The following is an 11,134-nucleotide window of genomic DNA, read 5'->3' as shown; positions in this document are numbered from 1 at the left end:
CCCTCCCCACTATTCTCAACTCAGTCGGCCCCTCTGATTATACTCCTAATTATCTCCCATGTATTTGCCATCGCTAACCAACAGCCAACACTGTCATTATCGTCATTAAGGGTCTAGAAGATCACGGCAGGCGCGCATGCGCAGCACGGTACCCCGACGTGTACGAAAGTATAAATCTCGAGTCTCGTGGACGCTGTGCAAGTAACGCATTAGGCGTTCAGGTTACATAACCATTGTTATTTGTCTCGAGGAGGAGGATAGCCAGAACATTCATGTTAAAATAATAACGGAAAGGTTGCCAATGTCCCAGACGCAAGTCCATCGACAAGGGCCGACGGCAGCCAATAGACATAAATATGAGTATCTAGAGATGCGAAAATGCAAAAAAAAAAAGTCAGTCCAGTAAGAATTACGGCGTCGGAGCCGACGCACTTACTCGATTTCGCGGAAACGCAGCGAAATCGGAGCGAATAAGAGAACGAGGGGGACCGAGGAGGAGAAATAGGAGGTGATTTGCGAGCGGGCGTCGCCTTAGTGAATTTACCGTCGCTCCACATTTTATACCACCGGCGTCACGACGCTTGCAACGCATGCCAGCCACTCACCACGAATTTCAATGTAAGTTGACGAATCGCTCCTTTACTTTTTTCTAGAGAGATAGATTTGCGATATTTTGTGTTTCGACTATGTACCTCTCTGTCTCCCTCTCTCTCTCTCTCTCTCTCTCGCTCCCACTCATGGTCGACATAGGAAGTTCACTAAATCTATACCTTCCTTCCCGATCCGTTTGATCTTATATCTGTAATATCATATGGACGATCGCTATGCACTCGTGGTCACGTTTCAGTGCATGATATGAAAGTTAGTGACAGCAATATTGTTGTTCCAGAGTCCAGCTGTAAATAAAACGCGATACACGTGTCTATCGCGGCGACTCGATATTATTCTTTGAAATGACAGTGGAGTATCTGGCGTGCAATCAGGGCTGCCTCGCTAATCCGACGTGAGCTGAGTTGTAGGCAAATATTTCACGGCGCTACATATTATTCTCGGGAATGCTACTTGGCATGTGTAACCGGCCTAAGCTACTAGGCACAAACGCTAGTAGCATTAAGCATCGCCATTACTATAGTGGATGTCCAAGAGCTCTGCCCTCCTGCCATGGCCTGCCTCGCCCTGCCCGGTGGTCAAGAGAACGCGAGAGAGCATTCCTTTAACGTGAGGAAGCTTTTGGCAAAAAGGCTTCTCTCTCCCTCTCTCTCTCTCTCTCTCTCTCGCTCTCTCTCTCTCTCTATCGTCTCCGTAGCACTGAGACGAGACAAGCCCACCAGAGGCAGTAATTCGGTCTGACCGCGTTGCTGACCGACCGCTGCGAGAACGACCAAGACGAAGAGAAGCAGCATGAAGACGACGAAGACGACGGTAGCGGCGGCGGCGGCGGCGACGACGACGACGTCGACGTCGCAAGCTATCGCTGGGAGATGCAAGACGTAAGAAGTCAAGACGCAAATAGCGCTCCCAAGTTAGCCTAACGTGGCTGCCAGGCAGCTAGCAGCCTCCCAAAGGAAGTCCAAGCAGGCACATGCTTACAAATCGACCTCTCGCTCTCTCCCATTCCTTCTTTCGCTTCCACTCTCCTCTCTCTCTCTCTCTTGCTTGGCTCTCGCTTGACTCAGTCAAATTTCCCTTATGCAGGACACACAGGGAGAGGTTGGGGAAAAGGTCTGAGATCCATATGGATATGTGGAAGAGTTCATTAATATTGCATCCTAACTCACTCTAGCTCCTCCCTCCTGAGCTTCCTTACTTCAATATTTACTTGGCATAGGCAGGACCGAGCAGGACCCTTTCTGTTCGTAGTCAAACGAGACCCGACGACAGTTTTATGAAACGAACACAAACAGCACAAGAACTTTTCGTATTTCGGAGCTTACGTGACTTTCGACGAGTTTTCGAATGTCCGACTGCGCATATCGGCTGCTGAATCGACCGAAGCACAGCCGAGGCTCCAGGGTGCCTCAAGCTATGGAAAGCTCAGAAAATCGTGAGTAATCTGATGTTAGTGGTAGAGAAGGGAGACTAAAGGGGGTATAGGAGGTGCTACCAGATAGCGACAGCTGCGAATTCAGAGGTTCCTCGGGAAAAATTCATAAATATTCCATGCGAGGAGAGAGAGGGGTGAGAGGGAGGGAGAGAGAGAGAGGAGCACCGAGTTATTTCCGAATATTAACGTAACTAGCAGTACGGTTGGCTGAGATGATCTTAATAAACAAAATAAAATAGCCGAGGAGACTGAGATATCATCCCCGAGCCCCAATCCCTCATTCTGCCTAGTCCGTTACACTAGAGACAGACTTTGGGTGTCTCGTGCAAAATCATTGGAGCACAGAGGGACGTGGAGATGCGAGGAGGTGAGAAGATGTGGGCTCGCCTCGTTCTGAGTCACTCGGAACTACGTCGACGTGGTGGTCGCGTCTTCGTCAGGGTGGGACCGATGCCAGACAGCCAAAAGCCAGGACGTAGACTTTGCACCATATGTAAAATCCTAGAGGGCACCCACCTAGCGATATGACAAAGCCCAATATTTCAGGTTAAGCCACCCCAAGGAGAACTACGATAAACAAGAGTACAATCAGTCATAAAGGACGACAGGAGTGACAATGACAGAAGGTCCAACAAGTCCCAGAGATAGCGATCCAGCGTCCCAGCGCTAAGTTCACGCTTGTAAATAGAATAACAAAAACCGTGGCTTCGCGTTGCATAGCTGACGTCTGGCCATGTGGGGAATGGCGAAGGGGCGCGTACGTCTTCTGCAAGCTTAAAACCCAGGACGGAAATATCCGCGGATGTGCATGGCGAAGAGCTCCAGAGCCTGCAGATAGGATCGACAACCGCCACCAGATAGGAGACGCTTCCGAGCTAACCTAAAAGGGTCCGAAAAGACGAGTTCACGATGGCACTATTTACAAGGGGAGTCCGAACGAAGCCGAAGTACATTTCCAAAGTCGAGAGCTTTTTGGCAAGATCAATCCGACGAATCAGCAAGCGGCGCCCGGCGCACGTTTACGCGTACCCAAGCGAGCGCAACAGGCAACCCGGGTTAATTTCGTCCTCCCCTGCGGTTAACATTGGCATTGGGGCGTTCCAAGTCAACGGATGCGAGTCGCTTCGATCGCTAGACAGAAATAAATTCGGTGGAGGTGGGCTTCGGACGCCGATGAGGATGCCACTTCCTAGACAGGGGATGGCCCCTAGGAGGGAGGAAGAGATGGCGGGTAGAGAAAGTGAAAGGTGAAAGAACGAAGTTCTAGGCATGGAAAGAGGAACGAGAGTTAAATGGGCTAGACTGGCTCATTAAGGACAACAGCGGCAACGAGGCCGCTTCCTAGAGCGCAAGCCAAGACGGAATCGGTCCTAGAACTAAATTCGCGATTCCACTGGACCGCGTGTCTCGCGCCTACCAATTTCCGGTACCAAGGAGAAAATCTCTGAGCAAGGTACGGAATACGCAACGTAGCTATAAAACGAGGATGAAGTACGTGTGGGCAGTATGATATAAGTCTGGCACGCAGGAAGGAAGAAAAGCCTTGGCATTTGTGGAGCCAACCTAAATTTAAATTAACGTCCGCGAGAAGCGAATCGCTCTAGATTCCATTGTTAAGATAATACACAGGAGGACTGGGCGGAGGCTCAGGGAACATTTACTCCGACGCTCCTCGACGCGCCCCGACCTCCCCTGGCTGAGCTTCGTCTCTTTCTCGTCTCGTCTCATCTGATCTCCTCGGCCCTCCTCGGCCCTCCTCTGCGCCTCGGCCCATTATACTGTACTAGCTAAACTACTAATCTTAGAACGAGTCTTATTGTGAGACGTTTGCAAGCTTTCTTACGGAGATCTAAGAAACAGCGAATTTTCACAGAAGCGTGTCTTTCAGGCTGACACCTTAAACGTTCTTGTGCTTGTCTCCCGTTGATGCATTTCAGAGCTTCGCTCGACCATGAAAAACAACCGGAAATGCTTTACAAAATTTATATTATGTTACAGTCCAACTTCCGTTTCGCATGTTTAGCCAATACGATACCGTCAATGATCCATGGGAGTCTGTTTGTTTGTACAGCAATACCAGAGTTGAACGTACTGGGGGCCGCAAACGGATGAAATTATACCAATCGCGTTAACGAGGGCCGAATAAATCATTGAATCTTTTCCTCGATCCGAATTTCTTATGACCATCTTGCAAATGGTATCCCAAGCATATGCAAACATTGATAGGAAAAAAAGGAGGCATATATATGTATACATTATACAAAAATATTTACAACCGTGGAACATGAGGGGGAGGGGGGGAGGAGGAATGACGCGGCTTCCGTCCATGCTGGGGCCACTTCCTCCATTAGCCGTATTTCTCTGGGTGCAAAGTGGCCCCAGCTGTTCCGACGCACCGTACGTAAACCTCGTGAAAACGTGAGTCTTGCCAAGACGTGCATTGCCACCGAGTTCGTCCTCGTTCGCCTCGTCCGATTCCGGAACCGGAAATCTAACTCACGATTATTGCCCCGAAATTCACCTAGAGGCTTTTCATAGATCGATCATCGTAAATAAAATCGCGCGTCGATCATTATTTTTTATCTCATTAACAGACTGACCAGTTGCAAGACCAGCAGCGTGCAGATCCACACGTAGTCACACGACAGTGACCGACCGGGGTGGGATCGATGTTGTGGCTCGGAGCGAGAGGGAAAAAGAAACAGTAAGGATATAAGACAGAAGTGAGAAATATGTGAAGAGAAAAAGGAGAAAAAGAAAGCGAAAGAGTGGAAAAGTGTTCGGAGGCCGTAACAAGGCGCATACGTAACGCATACGAGTAAGAATGGCGGATGTACTGGGAGACGAGTAACCGAGGAAAATGCATATAGCTATGGAAGAAAACAGCATAATACCAACTGCTTGAGAACGTACGTTGGACGAGGGGCATAAGGGGGGAACGTGGAATCTCGTAGGTGTGAGATATCGTTTGGAAATGGGCCAGAGTTTTCTCGGGATCTCGTACGATCAGAGTCTCGCGTAGAGCGAGTATCGGCTGAGAAATAGAGAAAGAAGGTAAAAGAGGTAAAAAGAGAGAAAGAAACGCACCCACGCACGGCGCATACCATTCCGATAAATAATCCAAATGAGAAGGTCCCAAGAAAGCAAAGAGACCGTCAATCGCCTCGTGACGTCACGAGACGGTCTCGGAAAGATTATGTACGAAGTTGAGACCCGTTCGGGTGAAAATGGCAAAATTACCTAAAAAGTAAAAAAAAAAAAAGGAAATCATTTTCAAATATTCTCAAACAATTGTTCCAACCAATCCCTGATGTAGACGAGCCCTCGCGTTAACGCAAGCAAGCCTGATCTTTAAATATAGAATTGAGTTTCCATCGACAGCTGCTCGGCTTTGTGTTTACGAGTCGTGCGGGTCCAGGGAGGCTGGCTTTCCTTGGAAATCAATTTTATAAAGCCCACTCGCCTACCATTTCGCTATAAGTACCCTGAATCACAATTACTTCCTTCATTCAAGCCTACATAAAATTCCTCCGTACACCTATCATTAAACGGATTAAAGGAATAGAGACGTATACACCATCAGTCTCCCCGTGTAACTAGATGACGTGGGATTAATGTATTACAGGGTATAAACATTTTTGCCATCGGTTGACCGGCGTCTCTAATTGTCAGCGCCCACGCGAGAATTTATGTTTTGACCGCGGCCTTCGGGAGCATTAAAAAATAGAAAGCCACCAAGAAAAATATCTTGCGTAACAGCGAGAGAGAGGGGGGGGGAATACCAACGACAGTCTTTGACGCTTAAACGAAACGCAAGGGTAGCGCGTAATCCCGCCTTAACGATATACACGATTGTCCAACAGGCTTTCTGTCCGATACACGTGAGCAGCCGAATGTCTCGTTAATAACGGTTAGACGTCGCTCACAGGATCGAAAGGTTGAGGTAAAACGCTATGAGATTCCTCGTAATCGTTCGCTGACGCGAGATCATACATCAGCGTCGAGAGGAACCAGGGTGCATCCATCCTCCTCAGAATGAGGAAGGAATGAGACTGGAAACGGTTGCTGCTCCTGATCGAGATGAGACGTAGCTCGGATGTTTCACGGATCTACGCACCATATGTCCGACGCTACTTGAGCAATTCTCGGCCGATTGCGGCGAGCTTAAGATGGAAGTAAAAAATTTCTCCTACGGATGAAAGAGATTCGCTCCCTCCGAGTGCTTCGCTGTTATTTTGCTCCTCTGCTTCTCTCTCTCTCTCTCTCTCTCTCTCTCTCTCTCTCTCTCTCCCTCTCTCTCTCCCCCCCCCCCCTCTCTCTCTCTCTTTTACGCGTATGCATATACGCATCATATCCTCGCAGCATCCCATACCCACCGACCTCTCGCCGCAGCAGGACGTAATTAGTGAGGCCGCGAGCACCGAAATAATACCGACGACTTCATCCGTCATCTGCGAACACCGAGCCCTACTTCCTAGGCTTATACTCTTCGGTGCGATAGGCACAGCCGACGACACAACGGAGTAGAATGCGATACGTCGGAGGAGGGCTAGAGAAATATAAAGGAATAGAACGAGACAGAGTGTCAAGACAGGGCGAGACGTCGACATGAGCTAAGAGAACGTAAATGGTTTCGTTGGCCTTAATGAATTTTTACTGATGATCTTTTCTCTCTATGTATACCTTGCCAAGCTTAGCTTTGACTGAGACCAATTTTTTTAAAATTCAGAGAGAACGAGAGGAAGAGACGTAACGGCGAGTGTTTGTGATGATATGTGTCAACAAAAAAATAATACCGATATCGTTAATTATTGATGATCGGAGTTTATCTTGTATTCGTGTAATCGGTATACGTGATTGCTAGATTGTTGACTCTTTCTATCAGTATCTCTCGCTATTTGCCAGAGGGAACGGAGGACTCTCGGGGAGGGAGTGAATAACCCGAGATAAAAATACAACCCGGTGCAGCAGAGGTTGCAGTGCCGGTGCAACTCGATTGGAATGCAACGTGCACTCCACCCGGGCTCAAACATCCGAATCCTTCTACCTACTACTTAACACGTTACCCTATTACGCGTGCAGTAGGTTGAGAAGAGTCAGACGCACTTTACGTTGTATCTGCGTCCCTTTCTCTTTCTTCGATTTTTTCCTCCGCTATCATTTTATTCACTCGCCAGGCGACCTTATCACATTTATTATGACATCCAAAGCTATCAATAAATCGAAACGACCAGCAACAGACAAACAAACGGATAAACATGTACACTTCAATCGTATCAACTGGTGAGACATGACAATCAAAATAACGTTGAGGTCTGTAGGTATGAGCTGTCAAGTGGAGAAACGGAAGGAGGAAGTGGGAGGGGGGCTAGACGGGAAATAAAAATTATTATGTAAATAACAATCATATCGGTAACGCACGGGAGCATAGATGGGAAAAAATTCAGAACAACTTCAAGCATTTATTTTTGTTAATAATGTTAGTGAAATACAAAAAGACAAAATATATAGCAAGAGTTAGAAGTATGAGGTGCAGCACACGTCTTGCGGTTATTGAATGCTGCTCGAAACGTCTTCCATGTTTGCTTGCTTGCAATTTTTATTAATTTGCCTCTCTCTCTCTCTCTCTCTCTCACACACTTTCTCTCTGGTTTGCATATCCGTACCGTCACAGTGTTTACAGCGTTTCGCCCTGGGCTTGCTTGCTTGCAATTTTTATTAATTTGCCTCTCTCTCTCTCTCTCTCTCTCACACACTTTCTCTCTGGTTTGCATATCCGTACCGTCACAGTGTTTACAGCGTTTCGCCCTGGGCTCAGGCATTCTGCGATGGCCTGGTGACCTCACCGATATTCCATCCTCGGCAACCTCGCGCTTCTTCGCGAACCTCACTTCACGCACTTTTATCCCCTTCTTCTCCCTTTTCACCCCTTTTATTTTAATAATCTCTACCCTTTATCTCTCTCCTAGTCTATACCCTCCCAAACTCTCTGATACTTTTGTTCCTCTGAGGCCCCCAGAAAGTTCTAGAAGTTTCCTCGGGAGGGGGTCACACTTTAGAGATAGCCTTGCGGGATACACTGATAAGGGATGATGAATAATTTTCAAAGAAATGACCTTCGGCCTTACACTGTTCCCTACGGGACACCCAACCCTTGAATCCTTTGAAACCACCCAGTGTCTCTTTTTTTCAGGATACGACAGCCGCCCCTAAGACATTCTTAGCTGAGCATTCTTCGCATTGAAAGAAAACGACAGCCACCCTTAACTAATTTCTAGTGAGACACGTTTTCTACTTAGGATGAGCCATTGACGTTCGGTAACACTTGCGATCAAGCATGTATCTCTTCTTCGTGTGTCTCTCGCGTTATGGAGTTCCGCTTTCTAGTATCTTTTCGCTCTCTTCCTCTTGTCTTCCTTATCCTTGGTCTCCCTCCCTCTCCTACAATTTTTTCTTCTTTTAAGGGAATGCAGCGTTTCTCACTCTGGACTTGTCACTCTTCGCACCTTTTCTTCCACCTTGTCCGTCCTCCTTCTTCTCACTTGCTCTACTGTCCCTATCCTTCTCTTTTCCTTCTTTCTTATCAGACAGTCGTGCACTCGCACATTCGCTCGCTCGCGATCATCGTCTTTCGTCGCATTGCTCTCGCAGCAAATAGGAATGATAATATATAAGGACGATCGCGCGTCGTATGGGGCGTCGTTGGGCGTCGTTGGGCGTCCACGCAGACGAGGAATCTTATTCGCGTCTGACAGGAGCTCCTCGTTCGTTTGGCTCGAGAGGCTTTATTTATTTTTTTTCTATTTTTCTTCGTAAATATATAAGAGTTGCCAGTGAGCAGTTTAGTCAATGCACATTCCTCATTGGCCATTCACATTGGCGATTCTCGACTCACGATCAATACGCTTCGATTACTCTCACTCTCTTTCTCTCTCTCTCCCTCTTGCTCCAGGCATTCTCATCTCTCTTCGGATCTTCTCTCAGTTACTGAAAACTTCTGCCCATCGAGTCCCCTTTACATTCTCGTGTATCCTAGTATCTCGACAAGGACCGACAGTCATACGAGTAAGTGACGAGACGTCAAAGGTGGCAAAAACGAAGAGGAAAGGGAAAGGATGAATGGTCAGGACGACCGGATTCGCTGAGCTAAGGAAAATGAATGAGTGAGACGAGGGAGGAAAGAAAGAAGAAAAGGACTAAAGAAAAAGTGGGATGACCGATAATGACGTACGCGACCGAGTATCCAGTGCGGTAAAAATTCACGGGCGTTCACATATCGCGCGACAGAAGGCGTCGTCGCCGGAGCGCCCTGATGCCATGTCACAGACGCACTGACGGACGCTCGACGCCGGGACGCCGTCTTCGGCCGGACTCGGTCCACCCTCTCGGCAAGCATCGGGACGCCTGGCGCCGGGCCAACTGCACCGACGCCTCCTCCGTGTACGTCGACGACGTTTTCCCATGCGCCGACGCTTTGGCCTGTTGCTTTCCTTCGTCCATCCGTCCTTCCTGCTTTCCCACCTATCAACGTTTCCTTCACCTTCGTCATCTTCGCACTTCCTTCCTCAACCACCTTCCACGCACTGTCCATTCGACAATTGGGAATCTCTCGATCCTCGCAATCACTGCCTCCAGGGCTCTTATAGAGTCTCCATAGCCGCTGAACGAGCAAGCTCAGCTGGCTCGCTGGGCGCGAGCAGGTTAGGCTAGATTAGATTAGGTTAGTTTAGGCAACCAGAGACGCATGCAATAGGTCCTCGAGATGCAAAAGATGTACGAGATACGAGATACGTACAGACCAGTCTTGGTACAGGAGGATAATATAAATGTAAGGCAGATCGTGATGAAGAGTAGCAAACGGTAGCAAAGATCGAGAGATCTTTTGCGTAGGCGTCCGCACGACTTCCATCTCGCGTTTATCTGGCAATGTCTGACGTCATCCCGTTATAAAGACGCTAAAAGCGAACAGATGGCCTTTATAGTGACCGTCTTTCAAGGCACCAATGCCTGTCCCCCAGCCCCACCCCAATGGTCACATTACAACATGGTACTGACCCCCGTCACCACTCGAAACCAAACACGACAACAGATTCACCGCCTACCGAGCAGCTACCCGCCATACAGTCCCGGTACGCGATATCCGATAAGTGCCAATCCTTATCAATAATTCATCAAATACATCTCTCTCGCATAGGTCCTAGACAGTCTTCGTCGACATCACTTAATAACAAACAAAAAAAAGCTATATACCTGCGAGCATATCTTGTCTCTAAACGATTGTTACGTACAGGCGTTGAGAGTCTGCCGATAGGCCAGGTCGATTTCTCGTAGCCCGGGGGGGGGACTCTACTTTAGAAATCGAAGAAATCGAACTGCGCAGGTGTGTATCGGCGAGGAGCCGAAAGAGAGGGATAAACAAATCGAGAGTCGAGAGAAAGAAAAATATCAAAGTGAGATAAGACGACGAATTGAGAAAGAGACGAAACGGTAATAAGTAGTGCAAGTATCATTGGTAAACGTTCGACAAGGTACAGACGGCCTAGAACGGCCTTCGAAACGTCGCTCCTTCACTCCTTGACTATACTCGACTACTTGACCGGATCGCTAGTTGCTGCGTAACGGCCACGCGTAAGCGCAACTCCGTTATCCATATAGCCAAGTCGGGACTCGCAACTCACAATCAACATCACTCGCGGGATCGTGTTGATCTTCTCGATTTCACAGAGGTATCCCTGAGAGAGCGTGTATATGGTGAAAGCGGTCAAGAATCAAGAAAGAGTATATAGGAGCCATTGTGGACGCTCCATAAAAGAATTGCATAGTCGGATCAGAAAACAGTCGGACAGGATGTATCGCAATAATCTTGAGCGCAGCAGGTAGCGCGTGCGCTATCATCACGCAATTGGTATGCTTCATCTTTTTTTTTACAATCTCAACACGAGCTCGCAAATCAGCCCAATTAGGTACCGGGGAGACTTGGTAATTATTCTAAGAGTCAAGTCAGAGTCAGTCAATCAGTCGGTAGCAGCAATAGGATTTCCGTACAGAGTCCGGACTTGGAGTAGGAGACTTGTCGTGCCTTCACTCCCA

The 11,134-nt window shown here is 48.1% G+C and overlaps 1 protein-coding gene across 3 annotated transcripts in view; it reads right to left on the bottom strand.

Annotated features, from left to right (window-relative positions):
* LOC107264932 (MKL/myocardin-like protein 1) overlaps positions 1 to 11,134 on the bottom strand; it is a 116,367-nt gene that overhangs the window by 95,263 nt on the left and 9,970 nt on the right. The window contains exon 1 of one of the 3 annotated variants that reach the window (XM_015733749.2): positions 7,827 to 9,470. The exons of 1 other annotated variant lie outside the window; for it this stretch is intronic. In XM_015733749.2, the coding sequence (XP_015589235.1) occupies positions 7,827 to 7,866 (40 nt within the window). In that variant the 5' untranslated portion in view covers positions 7,867 to 9,470. Of the gene's footprint in view, positions 1 to 7,710; positions 7,730 to 7,826; positions 9,471 to 11,134 lie in introns of those variants that run through there. One more of the 3 variants, XM_015733752.2, reaches the window with a different exon arrangement.

The sequence above is a fragment of the Cephus cinctus genome, unplaced genomic scaffold (genome assembly GCF_000341935.2).
Source record: "Cephus cinctus unplaced genomic scaffold, Ccin1 Ccin1_scaffold0204, whole genome shotgun sequence".
NCBI lineage: Eukaryota > Metazoa > Arthropoda > Insecta > Hymenoptera > Cephidae > Cephus > Cephus cinctus.
Note: the sequence above shows the minus strand (reverse complement) of the source record. Positions and strands in the feature narration are given on the sequence as shown.